General features: G+C 40.5%; 3 protein-coding genes across 6 annotated transcripts in view; 2 read left to right on the forward strand and 1 right to left on the reverse strand.

The window, feature by feature from the left end:
• Positions 1-5,678, forward strand: part of LOC121325964 (guanine nucleotide-binding protein G(o) subunit alpha) — a 71,824-nt gene extending 66,146 nt beyond the window's left edge. Inside the window, exons 7-8 of one of the 2 annotated variants that reach the window (XM_041269060.1) lie at positions 467-620; positions 3,872-5,678. In XM_041269060.1, the coding sequence (XP_041124994.1) occupies positions 467-620; positions 3,872-4,059 (342 nt within the window). In that variant the 3' untranslated portion in view covers positions 4,060-5,678. The remainder of the gene's footprint in view (positions 1-466; positions 621-3,871) is intronic. The other variant, XM_041269062.1, reaches the window with a different exon arrangement.
• Positions 5,679-11,317: 5,639 nt separating this feature from the next.
• LOC121325966 (tumor necrosis factor receptor type 1-associated DEATH domain protein-like) lies at positions 11,318-18,260 on the reverse strand. 3 transcript variants are annotated; one of them, XM_041269065.1, is made up of 6 exons: positions 17,748-18,256; positions 15,212-15,322; positions 13,610-13,760; positions 13,107-13,387; positions 12,029-12,215; positions 11,318-11,701 (listed from the first exon to the last, which is right to left on the reverse strand). In XM_041269065.1, the coding sequence occupies exons 2-6, from the start codon at positions 15,215-15,217 to the stop codon at positions 11,397-11,399; spliced, it is 930 nt and encodes a 309-aa protein (XP_041124999.1). In that variant the 5' UTR covers positions 15,218-15,322; positions 17,748-18,256; the 3' UTR covers positions 11,318-11,396. The 3 variants fall into 3 exon arrangements, with proteins under 3 accessions (XP_041124999.1, XP_041124998.1, XP_041124997.1); XM_041269064.1 differs by lacking the exon at positions 17,748-18,256 and adding an exon at positions 16,429-16,671; XM_041269063.1 differs by lacking the exon at positions 15,212-15,322 and having other exon boundaries at positions 17,748-18,260.
• On the forward strand, positions 17,302-20,863 carry fbxl8 (F-box and leucine-rich repeat protein 8). The gene is made up of 3 exons (XM_041269059.1): positions 17,302-17,369; positions 18,648-18,806; positions 19,634-20,863. The coding sequence occupies exons 2-3, from the start codon at positions 18,670-18,672 to the stop codon at positions 20,610-20,612; spliced, it is 1,116 nt and encodes a 371-aa protein (XP_041124993.1). The 5' UTR covers positions 17,302-17,369; positions 18,648-18,669; the 3' UTR covers positions 20,613-20,863.
• The last annotated feature ends 91 nt before the right edge of the window (positions 20,864-20,954 follow it).

Genomic DNA, 20,954 nt, shown 5'->3' on the forward strand with positions numbered 1-20,954 from the left:
TTTCACTCACATGTGAAGTGGTGGGCTGGAGTTTAATGTGCATGAAGTACTGGATGCAGGGTATGAAGACACAACATCTCCCTCACCCTTGGTTGCATGGTCCCTCCAGGGCAGGCTTGAGACCTGCTTGCAGGGGGAGGGCTCTCATTGATGGTCCTTTTCCTGCTTTCTAGATAGACGGGGACTCGCAAGCACTCAAGAGGTGCTGAAAAGGGTGTACACTGCAGTTGTTTATAGTTCTTTATTCTGCATTGTTCCTGATGGCTGCAATACAAAATTAACAACATGTTGCTTCCTCTTTGTGTGTTAATACGAGTGCTTAACTACTAATGCTTTGGATATCCTTTCTCAGCGAATCACTTTGAAATAACAGTCCTGCTTTTCAAAGCTAACCTGTCCTTTTCCTTTCTCTCCTCTCCCTTTCTCTCTTCCTCTCTCCCTCTCTCTCCTCTACTTCCCGCTGCAGAACCGCATGCACGAGTCTCTCATGCTCTTCGATTCCATCTGTAACAACAAATTCTTCATTGATACTTCCATCATTCTCTTCCTCAACAAGAAGGACCTGTTTGGAGAGAAGATCAAGAAATCTCCCTTGACCATCTGCTTCCCTGAGTACACAGGTAGGAATCACATCACCGGCACCATTGAAATAACGGGGGGAAATATATTTGGGGTCACTTCAGTTTAGGGTGTCATTATATAAATGATTGTTGTAAAAACAAGGAGAAAGTTTATTGTAATGGATTTTTATTATCTCTAATCATAATCTATAACTGGTAATAACATAATTCATAACATGTTATAGATTGTTCATAACATGTTTATATATTGTATAAAAAACACTTAAGACATCTCTAAACTAGTGTGTTTCCCTGTTTTTTTCTCATCAGTGAACCGTACCCTGTAAGACAATTGATACAAAGGTCTCAAATGTAATTACCACGGTTGTCACTAGATGGCAGTGTCAAGCATTGTTGCTCCCTCTGGAGAAGTTATTGATCCTTACTGCCTGTCGAATAAGACAGCTTGCTGTTTGTTTTTATTCTCAGAAACACATCAAACATTGGGCTGACACACAGTTCCGAAATCTGTTTTGAAACCGGAGTGCATGTTTTGTTTTGGCCATTAAAGGGTTAATCACCACTCGATTGTTCGTTGGTAAGACCCCTGAGAAAGTTACTGTTCAATTGTGATGGCTGTATGGGCATCTGGAATGAACTTTTTTGTCTGTTGTTGTTTCAGCTTCCTCTCCAACTCTCTCGCTCTCTTTCTCTCTCCCCTCTTTCACAAATCTAAGAAATTGAAAAGAAACGCAGTTTAAAAAAAAAAAAAAAGCCGGAGGTGCTTAGCGTTGCAAAGTGCAGTCTGAATGAATGAAAGAAGGAATCCCCCCCCCCCCCCCCCATTTACAGACTCGGCAGTGTGGGCGGGTTCTTTCTCCGATTGATAGAAGACTCTAGCCTCTCAGACGTCATGAGCGTCAGTCCTCCCGCAGGCTGGAACTGGCTCTCAGCACTGGCAGGACCTATCTGCTGTTTTGACAGAATGGACCATAATGGTCTTTCATGGCTCCCTGAGCAAAGATGAGTAACCATTCTCTGGAAGTCGCTAGCCTGCCTTTGAAGCCTACACACTAAATCTTCATTGTAATGATTTGAATCAGGGTCCTGCCGTTCTTGTAACTCGGCATTAGTCCCGTGTCTTGTGTCTGTCTTTTTCTTAAAGCAGCTTTATGAGTTTAGGAGAAATGGTGTTCCGATCTGCTGATGTTTAGACTCCATTACGTCTCATCAGTGAAGACCTATCCTCTAAAAAACCCTTTTCATCTAAACGATCCTCTTAACCAGTCTGGAGGGGCGTCCTTCCTCCGGTATCTCAGGGGAATGAACATGATCCCAGCACCTGTTTTATACACGCTTTTTCAATGATGCCCAGTGCAGTTCAGATAAAAATGGGCTTGACTGCATCTTCCTGTAAGAGGAATAGAAATGCATCCAGGGTTAGAAACTCACGCTAGCCAGTCGCACCCAGTCCTGGTTTTCAGACTATCCTCAATTATATATGTACATGATCAGGTATGCTGAACTTTGTGCAATCAGTTACCCTGTTACAGAATGGGTTCCTCTCCCTATAGCTGCATGAACAGTTCCTAACAGTGAGACGTACTCAGTAATATGCCCAAACAAGCGTGATTCTGCAGTCCAAGACTGGGTGCAGGACTCATTCCTAACCCTGTGCATCTGTTCATGACCTGAGCGGAACGTGACTGTGATTCATGGTTCTATAAGCAGTGTTCTGCAGCTCGTCCTTGCTCTGGATGTGGGCCTGGTGGGTGCGTGGGCACACAGGTGGGCAGGTGGCTGGGTCTCTGATGGGCGGCAGAACGCTCGGAAGCTCAGATTGATTAAACATCACCACGATTCGATTAGATCATCCAGAAAGAGAGAAGAGTTTTGGTGCTCTGACTATGCACCAAGAGGTCCCTGACTAACACGCAGGATGGCTAAGCTGTTTACCTGAAACAAAACACAAAAACCACACAGGTTTAATACAGCACTTTGCACTGACTGCTCGGAGCACACCTTTTGCCTCCTTCTACTCAGAAGCCCCGAATATACTGGCTGCTGACTATTTAAACCCTGCACCTGGTCCTAATTTGTAATGATCCCCAGATGCGGGTGATAATTAAACAATAAAACAATTTAAACAACTAAACACAAATGTGCATTCGCACGTGTTTTTGAAAAAAATGAGAATAAAATCTTTAAAAAGGTTTTATGGATTGATTTAATGACTTGTCCAGTGCTTGCCGTCTTCACTACAACACGCAAACCAGTGCGTGATCCCAAAGCAGACATTTTCTTGCGAGGGTCCTTGTCAGAATAGCTTACTGCCTGCTGCTTCATGCAGGGAGGAACCAGCTTCCCTCGGGAAGGGCGCCAGCAGCAACAGGTTGCAGGGACCAGGCATCATCTGCCTGGGAAGGAACAGATGGAATTTGGACTCTTATGCAAGCATTAGCATGGAAGTCAGATATGCTGGCGGACTAAAGCACCCAGTCAGCTGCAGTAAAACAAACGCCTAGATTGTCTGCTCCCACCCTCACTTGCTGATAGGAGGACCCCCCCCCCCCAAGCTGCTTTCACAGTTCAATATTTTCTCTGCACTCCTGCAGCTTGTGTGTCCCATTCTGCATCCCGTATTTTTTCCTGCTGTTTCATTTGTAAAAGCAATGTGTTTGGAATGGCAGACTCCTCATTACAAGGACATGCGTCCCTATGTTAGGGTTCCTTGAGCCCATTCATTTGCATTGAGAAAAAATAAAACAGGTGTCTTTGGTATGTCTGTTACTTTAGACAGCACAATAACCACCTTGTTTTGTGGCTGACCACTCAACAAAGCATCCCGAAGGACAGCTCCTGATGGCTTTTGACTGTCTCCTCAACACTGTCGGGTTGGTTTTGAGTTTTTGTTGCATTAAGGTGCTTTGACAAGGGCTGCTGTTCTCTTCCACTTGTCTGCCATTGACGTATGCAATGTAGGCCACATCAGTCAAAGTGCCTTTATAATAGGAAATGCCAACAGCATCTTGTGCACATCTAGGGTACTGCTTACAACAATGAAGGAAGCCTGTCTATAGAGACACTGATCTAGACATGTATGATAGGCAACTAGAACTGAAGAGCAGCTCATCAGCTCATGTTAAAGCACCCTAACGCAGGCTTACAAAAAAACAGAAGTGTAACAGGAGACAAACTATGACAGTGCAACTTGAAGCTGCTTGTTCTTTATTCTAGGTATTGGGATGTTTTGCAAGGAGTTCTCTTTTTCAACCCCACTTTTATTGTCTCTCCTCTCCTTGCCTCGTCAGGACCCAACGCTTACGAGGATGCAGCTGCCTACATTCAAGCACAATTCGAGAGCAAGAACCGCTCGCCCAACAAGGAGATCTACTGTCACCTGACCTGTGCCACGGATACAAATAACATCCAGGTGGTGTTCGACGCTGTCACTGACATCATCATTGCCAACAATCTCAGAGGCTGTGGCTTGTACTGAGCGCTGTATACAAACTCATTTGGTAACTGTTATTAAAAATGCAAGTTGGTAAATAAAAGCGTAACGTATATATATATATGACAAAAAATAACAACAACAAAAAAAATAACAACAACTTTTTAGTTTATCTCAAAGAGCTGGCGATAGAACGGATCTATTCAAAACCCAGTCCCTCTGGTCCAAGGAAGCGAGAGACTTCTCATTCTCCACCCAGTCCCTTCTCACTATGTTTACTGATCTCAATGGAACAACCCTTTTTTCTTACAGAAATTACAACAATATTACGTGTCATTATTTTATTATTTAAGTTTTTTTATTCTTACTATTTGTATTATTTATATTGATATTTATTGTGAAAAAGGGGGCTGGCTTGAGGCGTTTTTGCCTCTGAATTTACAGTAAGAACAAAACAATTCTCAATACAAATATCGGGCTGGGTTTTCACTACTTTCTTAGTTCTGTTCAGCTCTTTGATATTTTAGAAATATTTCTGAGGACACGCAGGACAGCACAATATTAGCTCTTGCTCCATTTGTAAAAAAAAAAAAAATTTTGTAAATTTTTTTTTCTTCACTTGTGCGGAATGTTAATCCTCCCAAGTTGTCCACAGTAATGGGGCTGTATGTTTCTCCCGAGTCTGTGTGGGATGCACAGGGGTTTCCTTCGCTGCACAACACGCTAACGGCATATTAGCCAATGAAATCTGAAATATGTCATATTGGTGCCAACCTCCCCTTTGGCGGGCTTGGGATAGAAGTAGAACACTAGGTTATTGTAAGAAAGAACCAAAATCATGTCAGGAACCATGTAGTTTTGTTTTTTAAATCCCTCGCTCGCTCGCTCGCTCTCTCTCTCTCGCTCTCTCTCTATCTCTCTCTCTCTCTCTCTCTCTCTCTCTGACATTTTGGCCATTGTACAAAAAAAAGAAAAAAATTCATAAATCATGTAAATGTAATGTTATGCGCATCGAATGGTGGCTGTGTGGTTGTTTCCTTATAACACTAAGTCAGGTTCTAGCCAATACTTTGAAAGAATGACTATTTGAATGACTATTTCTCATGCTTTGTAGCTATTATAGATCCCCTCCTCCCCCTTTTTTAATGTTCTATTGTTTTTTTGGGGGTTTTTGTTTGTTTTTTCAACGGCTCCAAGACCGAACGTTCTTAGTGACCGATATTGATGTAAATGGACTGCACTGATTCCTTTCCTGCCTGATTGCTCTGCATTTGCAAGCGTCTTTACTGCACTGTCTGTTTTCAGAGCACTGTGAATCACAGGCAGTCCGGCTGTACAGTTAACATGGCTCATGTGCTTTCTCTTAGTCTCTAACTGTAATCCAACTGTCAACTGTCACCCTTCCAGAAAAGCACAGCCCTCGCTGGCCAGCAGATTCAAAACACGATAAATTCATATTCATTCATTCTCTCTCTCTCTCTCTCTCTCTCTCTCTCTCTCTCTCTCTCTCTCTCTCTCTCTCTCTCTCTCTCTCTCTGTGAATGCTTTTTTTGTGCTGCTTTTCTCTCTCTTAGTGAATGGTGTTTCTCTCATGTGGGATTTTTGTGCTGCAAAACCAATCGAATGTAGTGTTTACAATTAAAACCACAGTTTTCATCACTTCATTCTTTGTCCTTTCTACTTTGATTATAACTTTGATCTTTTCACTTAAATAATAATAATAATAATAATAATAATAATAATAATAATAATAATAATAATAATAAATTGCTTACATTATTATCAATCACCACTGTAAAAAAAAAAGGAAAATAATAATAAAAAAAACATGAAACAGTAAATATACAGCAAATGAAACCCAGTGGCTGATGAGAGCCGTACGTTTGTAAGCTTTCTTTTACCAATCAGTGTTTTTTTTGCTATATATTCTAGACACTGCCGGTCTTTCTCTTACAATGGAAATATTCATGTGATGCTCAATAAAGGGAATGTTTGTCTGTACCCACGGTCTCCCCAAGTTTGCTTTTCAGACTTTGTTGTTTTCTTGGCAGCTCCTGTAGATTGGGTTAATGTGTGACCAGCAGCATGGTTTCCATGTCAGCTGACGACAGCGGGGGGGGGGGGGTTCACCTGGGCGTCTTTTGCTGCTGCTGCTGTTGAGATAATTGAGAAACCACTTTCTGAAAACCAACATGTCTAACACCCCATATATCTAGAGAGAGAGAGAGAGAGAGTCTGTTTGGTGTATTTTTGTCTTTACATGCTAGAGCTTGATGAAACCCAGTGTACAGGTAATGGGAGTCTTACTTCCATCCCTGAAACAGCAGTGGTATTTATATCATGGCACCCGTTACAATCGAATGAACAGAACCCCTTTCACGATGATCCACCCGTGTATTATTCTATAGAGTCAGCCTCATCCCTGGGGCTTCAGAAGCAGTACCATTGTCAGATTTGTAAGTCATCTAATAAGGTTTAACAAATCCTTTCTAACAACCTGCCGTGTGTTCTATTTTATGTTAATTTACTATAAACGCCAAACAATAGCAGTTATGGCTGATTATGATGTATTTTGGAGAAATTTCACATTTTTCTTGAAATGACAAAAAATAAAATGCATGCGTTTTCCACCAGAGAGTGGAATCTGATTGACTTCAAACAGAAGGGTCAATAGTGTGGTCATCTTGAGATCACAGTGAAACCCCTTTTGATTCTCTTGTGTTGGGTCAGTAGTGTGGTCATGTTGAGTTCACAGTGAAATCTCTTCTCTTTTGATTCTCTTGTGTTGGGTCAGTAGTGTGGTCATGTTGAGTTCACAGTGAAATCTCTTCTCTTTTGATTCTCTTGTGTTGGGTCAGTAGTGTGGTCATGTTGAGTTCACAGTGAAATCTCTTCTCTTTTTATTCTCATGTATTGGGACAGTAGTGTGGTCATGTTGAGTTCACAGTGAAACCCCTTCTCTTGTGTTGGGTCAGTAGTGTGGTCATGTTGAGTTCACAGTGAAACCTCTTCTCTTTTGTTTCTGTTGTGTTGGTTATCTTAATGGACATGTGCTGAAGGGTTTTGGAAGATGTAAGTCAGCAGGGGAGACTAATTTAAAAAAAATAATTAAAGCATGAGGATGAAATAAGAAATTCCTTGTGATTGTTCAATTTCCAGAGACTGTTAGGATGTTCTTTTATCAACATGCATCATTAATGTAACATTTAGTGAGCCAACTCCACTTGTATATACATTTCAAAAGAGGTTACTGTGACCTCAACCAGCAAGAGCTATTTTGGACCAGCAGTTACATCCTGGTTTGGTTTTGATTCTCACAAAGTGCAATGATCCCAACTGTGTTCAACCAACAGATTGGTTCAGAAAATAAATGCCATAGCAATACATTAGGCAGTACCAAAGGGCTTTAATCTTGCACTTTCCTTTCAATTTATCAGCACATGGAAACATTCATATTGCACAATTGCAATGGTAATTGAGCCCAGGTCTGATAAGGACTGTTTAATTGGCTAATTAAAATTGTGGTTGGAACACAGGCTTGGGTTGCAATAACTGGATCAGAAGAGACACAGGTGGTTTGTAATAAAGACTGGTGACCCTGTGCATTGTGGTCAATAAAACTAAATGAAATGAAGCTTCAACACTGCCCTCAGCTGGTACTGCTGCAAAACTGTACTTTAACTGTTGGCCTGTTATCGTACTGTGTAGTAGGTACCTGGTTGGGCAATCATTTCTATTGAAAGAGATTTACGGTGGTATTGAAACAAATATTAATAATCATTTTTAAAAAGTTTTTGCTGCAAGCTAATTTAAAAAAAATATATAGTTTTTCGTAATGCTTGTTACAAGTAATTTGTTCTACTGTATATATTTGTATTACTGTCAAACCACTGAGAGTAATGGGTTTGCTAGATTTCAACCCAGTCCCCCAAGAAAGACCAGCACAGCATTTCACTGAACTAGCAAACTGCACCAAGAGTAATTATTACACATTATTACATTTTGTGGACCTGGGGATAAGTGGTTTTAATGTGTGACTTGAACTGGATTTAAAGCCAAACCTTTTAGGTCTATAAGGTAAATTAAACAACTCATTTTCAAAAGAAGAGATTAATAACACTCGTGGGATTTGAACCAATTACCCAGGGAATCAGTCACCAAATATTTGTACACTATGTAGAGTGAGACTGGGTAATATTTTCAACACACAAGGCAAGACGTGAATCACCTGAACCTGCCTGTAAGGGAGACCCTGATAGAGAGGCGGGTTTTGAATACAGCGGAAGATACAAGTCACAGGAATGCATCACAAAAAACAATTACAAGTCAGAAAACAGCAAGACAACAGAGTTGACTCAGGAATCCACTGGTTACTATGTATGGTGATCTCATATGGGAGGGATACAGAAACCTCTCTTCCACTCTTAATATGGGAACATACGAGAGACACAAATGCATGACGACCTCACACGAGGATGCCATTTTATTACGTGTCCAAAACTACTTTCTCAGTCAGCTATTTTCAGTATTTCACGCATGAAAGGATTAAACAAAGGAAAGAATTAGAAAAGAACAGTTGAGATGATTATTAGCTTCCTCTGGTAACCCTGAAAATAGGTGGGATTTCTTGAAACTAACCACAAGTGAAAACTTTGATACAGTTTAAGCTATTCGTCTTTATTTTTTTGCCCCTCATCAGTATTATGTCTTATAAAAACTGTTAAAAAATCAGCTGCTGAAAAAACAAAAACTGCTGCTGCTAAGAAAGCTGACATCTGCAAATAAATGAGTTCCAAAGCCTTGTCACACACACCAGACTACAACATTGCTGGAGAAACAAACAGCACGCACAGGGTTAAACTAACCCATGAACCACGTTCATTTTCCCTTGAAAACATAACATCACAAGTCCTATGGAATTTGATACGTTACATTTAGACTTCACTTTTGCATTAACAACATAAGAGTAAGTTATCATGACCATATAGGAAAAAGAAAATTTAAAGAACAGGAGTAGATGCCAGTAAGAAATTACAAAGAGCCCGTTCTCAAACGAGGCCAACAGCACTTAATGGGTTAATAATGTTAACCCTTGCAGTCCTGCAGGTCCTCAAGGTCCTTCCTTCTTGTAACGCCATTTAGAATTCTTAAAGTCCTGACGTAACGTTAAAGTCCCATTTAACAAAATATATGTAAAAAGAAAAAATAAAATTATCATGTAAACTCAATAAAGGAGTTGAGGACTGAAAGGGTTTAATCATGCTTGCTCTGCTAAAATGTGTTAACTGCTTTGAGGGGATCTGGTCTGGAAAGGCACTATATACAGTAAGTGCAACATATTTCATAAGTTAATACGCTGAGGGTGTCTCTGATTGTTATGAGAATTGTCATCTTGTGCACTCCCAAACTGTGGGAATTGATTTCTGTTATAATAAGCAATACCCCGCACTTATGAATCACGATACAACAACAATACAAAAGCACACTCAACAATGCATAGATGCACGTGTTTAAAAAACAAACGCAATTAACATTGATTGTCAGACTGTAGGAAAAAACTGATTTCACTCAAGCTGTGGAAACAGGTTTGTGCTAAGGGCAGAGGAGTGACATGCCAGAAGCCTTTCTAATCTTTTCGAATGCTGGTGAATGAGCTGCCTTCAACCCTCTGTCGAGTGAGAAAGCATTCTAAAACATTTCAGGGAAGTTGGATAACCATCCAGAGCTTTCTAAAAACAGATTCACTATTAGCGGTTAAGCCTGAAGACAACGTCAGCACTGAACAGAAAAACTGCATAACCAGTGTCTGCATGTTCTACAGCAGGGCTGCGTTCCCTGGAAAGAGAATTCCCTTGCCTCTGTGGAAGCTGCTGACACTAAAGCAGGGGCTCATCTTCATTGCAGCGCCATGTTGACAGATGCTGCCGTTCCTTGAACTGCTGTAACTGTACTTTCATCTAAGGCTTTCATTTAAGAGACAGTCCATCTGCCTCCTGACGCGGTCATAGGACCAACACCCCAAAAACTGTGGAATGCCAAACCTCCTTCTCAAAGCCAAGGGAGTGCCTGCTAATTCAATTATCACACCGCGATTACAGATTACATTAGCCTTTCCCATAAAATAATAATAAAAAACAATCATGCATACAAGGATTAAAAACTAAACACCTGCCTATCTATTTTAAAAATAGCACTAATGCAGCAAGCAATGAAGTGTCTGGCTGTGAATACTTGATTGCCAGTCGTATACTGGAAGATCACTCCTAACACAGATTCTTTCTTGGAGTCTGCGATAATGAGGTGCTCTGAGCTGATCTTTGAAATCTTTGTGGTCAGATTCCTTCAGCTCAGAGCCTGTGAGCTATTATTATTATTGGCAGCTCAAATGGTGTTGGAAGATCAGGTGCAGCATGCTTCCCGATCTGCACAGGTTTTTATTCAGCTGTACTACAGCTGGAACTCCCAACATAACCTATATAATACGAAGCAGGCAGCTGAAAGCCAGCTCTGGTTTGTCTTTCATATCCCATGCACCGTGGGGCAGGGGAGACACTGTTTTTCATATCCCATGCACCGTGGGGCAGGGGAGACACTGTTTTTCATATCCCATGCACCGTGGGGCAGGGGAGACACTGTTTTTCATATCCCATGCACCGTGGGGCAGGGGAGACACTGTTTTTCATATCCCATGCACCGTGGGGCAGGGGAGACACTGTTTTTCATATCCCATGCACCGTGGGGCAGGGGACCACTTCTTTTCAAAATGTACTTTTTTTTTTTTGTTTGACATGGAGTTGCACAGTTGACTAATTTAGGACAAATGTAAAATCCTGCTATAGATGGGGCAAATGTGGATCGGATTCACAAACAACAGATTACATATCACACATATAAAAAGTCTGTTCATCATGTTCTCAGTGCGAGTACACAACAGCACAAGGTCATTTTCTATTAACGGTCCTATTAAGAGATCATCACACAGATTATACACAGAACCCTGTGGTATAAGAATGTCATGCTAAAACTCATTTCGCAGAGATGGACTAACAGGTAAAAAGTGTGAATGAATTTTACTAAGCTTCTCTTACTACTACTGTGTGTTCTATCACTAAACATTTTCTATTTAAGGGTGGATATACTGTAGATAAAGTCAATCAGACTAGAAACTATTAGATCCAAAATCTCTCCATTTATGGCATTAGATGACCCCCCACCCCCCTCCCCCCGCAGCTATAAAATAAAAAACAATGGTCTTCATTAAAACGTACAGGAACAAAAATCAGAAAGAAAAATCAGAAGTCGTAATGGCAGGTCTGTATTGACAGGTAATAAAAAAAGAAGGTGACTAGAGTTAAGAAGAGGGGGTTCATGCTGCACTCGGCTCACTGCCTCTCTGCAGGCTGAATATCCAGCATCCGCTCTGCGATTCCCATCAGCCCATTCTCCTCCAAGGCGCTAATCAGCCTGCTCAGCTTGGCTTTCTTCCCCTCGGACTGGAGGAACTTGTTGAGCATCTGGTAGGCCTGCTCATAGAGGCCATCCTTGTCGAACTCATAAGCCAGGTTATCGATGGCAGGGTCCTTCAGGGCTCTGCATCCTTTCTGCAGAGAGCGGGCAACCTTCTTCCACTGCTTGCCAATTTCAAAGGCAAACTTCTGGTGATCCGAGGAGGTTAGCCGCCTGTCATCTGAAAGAACGGTTTGCTGCCTTTAATTTAGTGAAATTGTGACAAATGTGGTACCATTATTAACGGGTTAGGAAATAGCAGACAGGTGACAGTACAGTTGAAAGCTCGTGTTTTGAAATGGTATGCTGTTTTTAATTTAAAAAAAAAAATTGTGGATAAAATATTTTATTGTTTTTTAAATTGAATGTTTATAAATAAAGTCAAATTCATTAGTTCATCATATTCTACAAAAAATCATCAACATAATACATTTTGTATTTGAGTGTATAAAATACAGCTGTATTATGTATCTACCCTTAGACTTGATATTTTTATGCAGTCCCTTACCGTAAACTCTTCCTTGGAACTTGAAACTGTTGCTCGGGAGCAGAGAGCCTTCTTCCCTGGAGTTCAGGGAGGAGGATGAGGAGGAGAAGCCTTTGAGCACGGCTTCAGAAGGATGCCTGTTATTCAGCATCAAACTCTGAAGAGTCTTCTCCAGCTGGGCTACTTCATCATCCCTCAGCCTATCCGGCTGCAAACACAAATTGGAGGCGAACCCTGGGTCACTATGCATTTCATTATTTAGTGTTAATCAAAGGGGAAAAACTGCACTCAAAGCTACTCTCAAATTTACTGAAATATACCTTTGACCTTGAACTGTGCTGCCGTCCAACTGAAATGTCTGTTACGTGTGAAACACAAGTGTGTGGTTTGCATTTCTTTTTTGTTCAAATTTAGTATGTCCAATTATAATTTACCCCCCGATTTTCTCCCAGTTTGGAATTCCCCTCACTGCAGCAATTCCCCACAGGGCTCAGGAGACCCGAAGGTTCAGTGGGCGTCCTCTGATTTTTCACCCAGGAACTCAAGAGCGGGTAACTGTGAGCTACTGACTTCTGGAGGACAAAGGCCAGCCCTTGACCAGCAGGGTTCACTGTAGAGCGATGAGGAGAAACATTTCCTGTTGGTTTTATCTCCCTAATCCACAGGAGTGCCAGAGCCAATGCGACGCACCTTTTGGAGTCCCCAGCGCAGACTGGCCTACTTTGCACAGCCAGGACGCAAACCTGAGCTGTATGAGTCACCAGCGCACCACACGGCTTGCGCTTCTACCAGGTGAGCCACTCGGGGGCGCCAGCAGTTTGCATTTCTTTGATTAGTTATTTATTTGTGTCTCTGAAAAGGTCATTAAAGGCATAATGCATACTCTACACTTTGAACAGCATGGTTTACACTCGCTGTGCTTTGTGTGTGTGTTTTGATATTTGTAGCCACATGTGCTGGGTCACTAGTCAACTGGGGGAGTACTAAAATAATCTCACTACCCTCTTCACAGTGCAGGGTGCTTGTGTGTATCACTGAAGCCCCTCCCCTGGTATCCCTGTAGCTTTTAAACTACAATATTGTAAAAGACTCTTCTCACCTGGGCCTCCTTGATGCAGCGCAGACAGCGACCTCGATCTTTAAGAAAATCGTCCAGAGTTTTTCTGCCAGTTTTGAGCTTAGTATCAATCTCCAGTTCCTCTGTGACGGAGAGCACTGCCCTCAGGTGCTGACCCAAGCACTGCTTGAGGCCTGCACTGGCATAGCTCTCGAGAAACGTCGTGCAGTGCATCTCGTCAGAGAACTTGATCTGGATTATCAGGTCTGATTCAGTGTTGTGTATTTTCAGAATTTCATACCCATCCAGGCCACCCAAGGAATCTAAAGCAGTGTGAGACAACGGCAAACATATTGTGTCTGAAGCTGTGGCGAAAGCTAGTTACCGTTAACTTCACCTTGCAGGGCGAGCTCAAACTCCTTACAGTAGTGAGTTCTCTAACATACAGAGCCACAGGACATTAAAGGTGTCATTTAAGAGTGAATCACAACCTAGCGGGTTAGCCACTAGACATAGCCCAACCCAAGACACACTGGGCTACATACCTGATAGGGTTAGCTTAAGAGCTTTGAAAATGTTGATTTTCTGTTCCGGGTTTTTGTACAAGGCTGGAAGATCTACCTGTTGGAGGTTTGACTGAAGGAAGAGAAACGCACTTCCAGCCCACCCCCCAGATCCGCTGCTTGAGGTCAGTTTCTGAAAGAAAAAACACAAGCAAACAAAAACCACATTCAGCACAGTTGCCATCATTCCTTTCAAATCCCAATTCCCTTCACTGTCCGCCCAGTCAACCCAATACCTACACATAAGGATGCGCCTGTACTTATGAAAGTTAGCACATGTTTTAGCACTGAAGTAAACAGCGCTGATTTTTTTTTGTCTTTTGTTTTTTGGCACGGTCGTCGATGTCTAGTACTCATCAACACCCTATTTGTTTAACAGCTCTTCCAAGCAATTCCAATTCCAAGTACTTCAAAGCAATTCCTTCGAAAGACCTAGAACTGGAATTGGAAATGTATTTTAAAAAGGAACTGGAATTGAAAAAAGATAATTGACTCGACCCTGCTTGCAGTATCTCTCTCATCCTCTCCTTGAAAACAGGAACTTGCAATGAAACACCTCAGGTCCCTCAGGATTTACAGGAGAAGTCTATAACAATGTTAAATGTTTCAGTGCTGCAGACCTGTGTACCGGACTAGAAAAGAGAACTCCACTTAGAAATGTAAATACAGTATAATCGTAAATCTAGAAAAACTACTCACTTCTAAATCTTTTGTAGTCACCTATGTATTACTTTAGTATAAATAAATGTTAATTTGGATTCATATGTTGTTTTTTTCTGACTTTATGTGAACGAAAAGACACACATTTGCCCGTTTTCCCATTGGAAATAGTGATATTTTGAAATATCACTGTCCTGGTCACAAAAGCAAAATTTGTGGGGAATAATAGCCATTTTCTATACTTTTGAGGCATAAGCAATTAGGAAATAACACTTACTACCCAGGAACAAAAATTGTGTTACATAGTGTAATTAGTTATCCTTGGTTGGTCTTAGTACGGACATCTCTGGACCACGCATGTGAATCAATACTGTAACTATAATTTAAAGCTGAATTACACAACAACCCCACTGTCTGTACAGGGTGTGACATATCATGGGGTATACTGTTGCTTCGTGCTGCATTAGATTCTCACCAGCCAGAAGACAAAAGAATCATAAAACCAATATGGGCCAGGCTGTGTGAAACACACTGTTGCCGAATGAGCAGATCTAATCAGTGACAGATATTGAAACCTCCTCCTTTAAATCAATCTGTCTGAGATATACATTGTGTAGAAAAGTACACTGATTGTGTACAAATACCCAGCACAGTTCTGATGAACACTCATAGGCAAAAATGATGATGTTTGCATTTCTTCTGCTTCTTTACAATGTGTTATGTATTAGCATTGCTTATTATGAAACATTTTGCACTGTTGAGCTATCTGTAACACCCGCCACCCCCACTGCAGTAAGCAGAACACTGGCCTTAGACATTAGTACTGTATTCCCCCCAAGTTGAAAAGCCTCAAAGCTATAATGTCACCAGGCTGTTTCGCACTGCTGTGCATTGCTATAGACAAAGTGGAGCATAGTACACTACCTCCATACTGTCTGCCTCGTGTGCATTACGTGTTGCTTAAGTCCAAACCGCGCTTAAAATTTAGGCTTCTTTAAAGCTGCATGATCCACTGCAAAATCAAATCTCTAAAAACTGGAAGAAAAAATGAGAATGAGTCAGAGCATTGGAATGAGTCAGTGTGTAAATAGCTCTTGCCCAGCTTCATGAAGACTCTCTGGGAGGAGTCAGGTTGAGCAGCCAGTATCAGGAGTTTCAAAGTGTTTTGAAGCTAAGAGTAATTTCATTATTCTCAGAAGAAACTTGGCCTGCCTGCTTGCATGATGGAGCCCAGGCTGGTTCATATTTCCAACGCAGTCCCAGTTTGTCACCATGGGAGCAAAACAAACACACACAGCTTCTGAAAGTTTCTGACACCAAACTAGGAATGACACACACACACACACACACACACACACACACACACACACACACAAAGACTCAAACACACACAGACTCACACAGGTATAGTTTTTGTGTTTAAATAATTATTAGGTATGGTTAGTTAGGTTGTCGATTTTCTCAATTTCTCAACGTGAATAGTCGTTTACACAGCAACCCCTATAAAAAATATCAGTGTTATAAACTGTGCTCAAAGTGTGGATAAGTGTATGAAAGATGCGGTAAAAACATGGTAAAGAACATTTAGTAGATTACTGTACTAGTCAAAAGTTCATAAATAATAATAATTATAATAATAATAATAATGAATAAAAACAATAGTATTACTTTTCCTAATGCTGGGTAGTCAAATTTATCTTGGTTTGCCATGTTTTCTTAATATGCTTTTTCTGGGATTAAGAGCTTACCTTTATCACACATTGCTATGCCCTTTGCTACAGTACACTTTTATAAGGCGTAGTTCTCTTTTTAACCCACTCACTAGTAGCAGAATGAGATCTGCTGTGATTCTTAGCGATGTTGGTTTGGTACATTAATGCAATAATTAATAAATATAATATGAATTCCCAGATTTGTTTACCGACTCAAAAATAATGACCTGTAAAGTGTTCTAAGCCATTACATTTAAATATTTATCCCACAACCTCAAAAACAGAAGTTTTTAACATTGAAATACTTCTTAAACTCAATGGAAATCGAAAGTATATATCATTTTTGTTTTATGTATATCATTTCACAATATAAGCTGAAAAGACATGGGCATTAATAACTAATAATTTAAACAAAAATGTTGAACTTACCACTCTAAAAAAAAAAAAAAAAAAAAAAGTGTAACATAAATACACGCCCTACACAAGCGCATCCGGATTTCCCCAGATGGTCTCAGGTCGTACAGACTTCAAAATACACCTTGACAGAGTGAATGGAGCTTATGTTTTGAGGCAGTGACCAAATCGCAAACAATATATTGTTGCCGACAGGAAACTTTGAGGAACACCGATATCTCAATTAGTTTTTTATAAAAAAAAAAAAAAAAAAAAAAAAAAAAATCTGCTCTCTCTTCCTGTAAATTACAGTTGGTCACATGACCCCCGACATTCCTTAAATTTAAAATTACCAAACACCGCCCCTAGAGCCAGGGATGAGAAACTGCAATCTCATTTAGGGGTGCAGTGGCTGCAAATGATTACTGATTGATTGAAAGACTGTACTGCACATTATGCTTTGTTCAGACTGCTTTCAGTTTGACTCAGGTAATTAGTGTCAAAAAAGGCAGTCTGCCGTTTATGCTATTGTGCATCACCACGCATCGTTTTATAATAATAATAACAATAATAATAATAATAATAATAATGGTGCATCATGTAGATTAACGTGTACACTTAGTTGTCGATTTCCTATTGAAGTTGGTGTTGTGAAAAAAAAAAAAAACACTGAGCGACATAGCAAAATAGAGGGAGATGAACAGTGGGCGTTGCATAGAGTAAATTCTGCTTTATTTTTGCCAGGTTACATGGAATATATGGCAAGTTTGCATACTGTAATTTTAGGAATCTGGATTTTATAAACCCGCATTGCTGCAAATGTACACTCACTAACAGACACGCCCACGATTTAACTCCGCGTTTTCAATTGGTTGACACGCAGTTTTTTGATGACGTGACAGATACTAGCTCGCTTGCTTTCTGGGAAACAAACAGCTGATTTCCACAGAGGGAGGGTGTGTGTTCGTTGAAAAGCGGTAAGACTGATCTTATTTTTGTAACATTCTGCTAATAAAATGGACTGTAGCTTTCTTATAGATTATAAACGTTTCGAACTATAGCACTTTTTCAGTAAAAAAGTACAGTTTTGTTGTTTTTAATTTTAATTTAACATGAATTCATATATTAAAATAAGTTGGTTCAGAATTAACACTTTCCCATACTAAGTTGTGCATAAATGTACATTATTTTTCAGTTTGGTAAATATCACCTTTTTAGAGGCATACCCTATGGAAATAACTGGCTTTCAACAGAAACTGAATTTAGTTAGGTAAAAGCCCACTAAGTCGTGCTTTTTAAATTACAATACAGTGGAAAATGTAGCTTTATATTACAAAAAAAGAATGTATTACTACCAGGCTTCCCGGCGTCGTTTCTGTAACTATGGTTACCATGTTCACTGAGACAATCTGAGACCAGGCCAGGCCTGCTTCTCTTGAAGAAAGGTGATCAAAGGTAACTGAGACAGGTAAAACATACCAGAGTGCACTGGGGTGTGAGTTGAAAAGCCTGAACTGTGAACAGTAAGTGTGTGTTTCACAGCTTTGAAAGGTGGGGTAAGTCAGCGGAAATGAATGCTAAGACATTCTGTTCTTTTCTTTGCAGATTGTAAATAAGCAGCTAGAGGCCCGTTCCACATTACGTGTGTTACAGTTTGGACCCTCCTGCATTGTAATATAGGCTGAAAACTTGGTGGAACACATTTCTAACGTTATACAGCCAAAAGCTTCTAAAAGAACATTTTCTTTCAAGCTAGCTTTCTTGATTGAAATGTTCATAAGGAGTGTTTTCCAGAGTTCTTAGTGTTGCTGTAGCGCATGTAATGTGGAATGGGCTCAAACTGGAAAGGAAAGACAGACAGGTGATTTTATGCTTTGGTAAAGGCTTTTGAAGACAGACATGGAAGGCTGTTGTCACATATACAATGCTCCCTCATTGTAAGAACCAGTTAGCTGTCTCCTGTTTTCACTTGCCTTCATGTTATAAGGTGAAACTGTTAATTGTGGCTCCTGACTACAACGTTATAGAGGGGGTGCACTGTATCAGGGCTTACCTGTCAGGTGTATATTATAAATCATGTATTTCCAATTTGTTCATAGTTTTTTTTTTTTTTTCAAAATTTAAAATGCAAAAATATTAACTATTTGCATTTCAAAGTAAGAGTAAAAAGAAAAAATGAGTCAAAATGACAAGGGCTTGTTTTGTATTTATGTTTGTTTTTATAGTCTCGGATTTACAAGTCGTTCCTTTTTCAGTGAAACTTGCTAGAGCTCTGTGATGGAGATCCCAGTGGAAATTCTTGCCCAGATCTTCTCCTACTTACCTCTCTGTGACAGATACTCTGCATCCTCAGTGTGCAAGGCATGGGCTGAAGCCATCTCGTTCCCAACTATCTGGTATTACACAGAGGTCAGGTGGGTTAAACAGGGCAATGTAGCAGTCCTGTAATGCAATAGTATTTCATGAACGATACAGTGGAACCCCTGTTTGGAGAAAAAGGAGTTAAACGCACCAGGCTCCAGTTTCACAAAGTACTGCCAGCACTTAGCAGGCTGTTAGATAGCTAGCAAGCTGTCTTATTTTTACCTGTTTAAATGTTTTGGTTTTTTTTGTTTTTTAAGATTGAGCGATAAAGTTTAGTAGAAATCTGTTCAGCAAGTCTATATGATTAAAGGATAAATGGGTCATTTTATGGAAGTGAATTGGATTTAGCAGACTACTACCTAGAACTGCTTTGTGAAACTAGCTCCACTTGACTACCTCAGTTTAGATTAGAGGGCAGGTGTAGAGGAAATAATGCACTCAATATGAAAGAATAAAATCACACTTTCTGTGTATGATTGTGTGTGTGTGTGTATATGTATGTATGTATGTGTGTGTATATATATATGTATGTATATATATATATATATATATATATATATATATATATATATATATATATATATATATATATATATATATATATATATATATATATATATATATATACACTGTTTCCTCAACAAAGATATTCAGACTTCAAAAGCTGCTTGTACACAGAGAATAGTTGCTGAAAATATGTCATCTCTTAATGTAGGATAAACAAAATACTTGAACTGTGTGCCATATGCTTATTTTTTGTAACGCAGCCCTACAGTAGCTTTCAAGTATTTTGGTATAGAAAGATTGTGCGTGTAAGTCTTATCCTGGTGTTTTTGAGAAGGAGACTTTTTAACTTCATTTAAATTCTTATTCACAGTTGTGAGTCTGGAACTGAAGAACATGCTTTACAGACATTCTGCCACTTCATGACTAAAGTCAAGCACCTGAAGATAGTTCTGAATCAGTCAGAAGCGATCAATCGTGGCATTGCTATCAAGGTTATAAAACATGTGACCGATGCAAACAGCAGGCTGAGAAACCTCTGTGTCAGTTGCACAGGAGAGAACCCTTTGTTCTACTCAGGACAAGATATCCTGCAGACCTTTAGAAACGTCTGCCAGAACGAAGCGAGCGGTCTGTCTCTAAAGGAGGTTGATTTCCGCCACATGCCTTTCACTCTAGATGATTCTCTTATTATGCTGATCGCCACCAGAAGCCCACATTTACAGAGCCTGTATATCAATAACCAGACCCTGGTGTGCAATGTAACTGCAGAAACGGTTAAGCAGGTATTGACAGTATGTCCAGAGTTATCTGCTCTGGGGGTGTTCTATGCAAGTTTGTCGGAAAACGTGCTCAGCGAACTGCTGAAGCCAGAGAGACCCCCTTTCCGATTGCTGGAGCTGTTCTGTGAGCGGCTGGACAAGTACATCCCTGCTATTTCCAGACAGTTTTGGGTGGCACTGTGCAAAAGGCACCCGTCGCTATCTGTTAACATGATACTGGATCACACTTTACCTGCGAAGAAGATCACATGGATTTTACAGCCCGGAATCCCCATGAAGAGCCTGGACCTAATCACATACACATACCTGGTGAAAGAAGTCAATTTTGTAGCAAAAAACTACCATGCTTCATTGGAAAGGCTGGTTCTGCAGACCACATCCTCGGAGAAGCTGAACTCGGCGCTGACTGAGCTAGCCAGCTGCTGCGTCTGTCTGAAGGAGATCCACTGTTACTGCGTGGTTTCACAGGAGGTGGTGCAAGCCTTCATATCCTGCTGTCCGCGGCTGTGGAGGTACACGCTAAAGACTGTCAAAGAACCGCACCCATGGAGGTGCACTGTGATAAAGTGAAGCCAGCGGCAGGTGAACGATTTAGGGACAGCCTAATTGTGCTTCATCGCATATACTGTAGGACAGGGTCTTTACTGTATAATGACGCAAACAGGCGTACAAGTTAATAATTGGGTGTACTCTGTTTTATGTTAACTTGCAGTTATTCCTTTGGTTTCAAGCAGCGCTTGCGTCAAAGTACAGTAGTCTCCGCGTATAGGAACACCTCCTAAGAGAACGCTTCACCTAAGGGAACACCCTTGTGGTGAAACAGATTTTTCCCATTGTAAATGCCCCATCTAAAGGCACAAGAACTTCACTTAAAAGAACACCTTCTTGGCACAGATAGTGATGCGTTCACAA

The sequence above is a fragment of the Polyodon spathula genome, chromosome 13, assembly GCF_017654505.1.
Source record: "Polyodon spathula isolate WHYD16114869_AA chromosome 13, ASM1765450v1, whole genome shotgun sequence".
Taxonomy (NCBI): Eukaryota; Metazoa; Chordata; class Actinopteri; order Acipenseriformes; family Polyodontidae; genus Polyodon; species Polyodon spathula.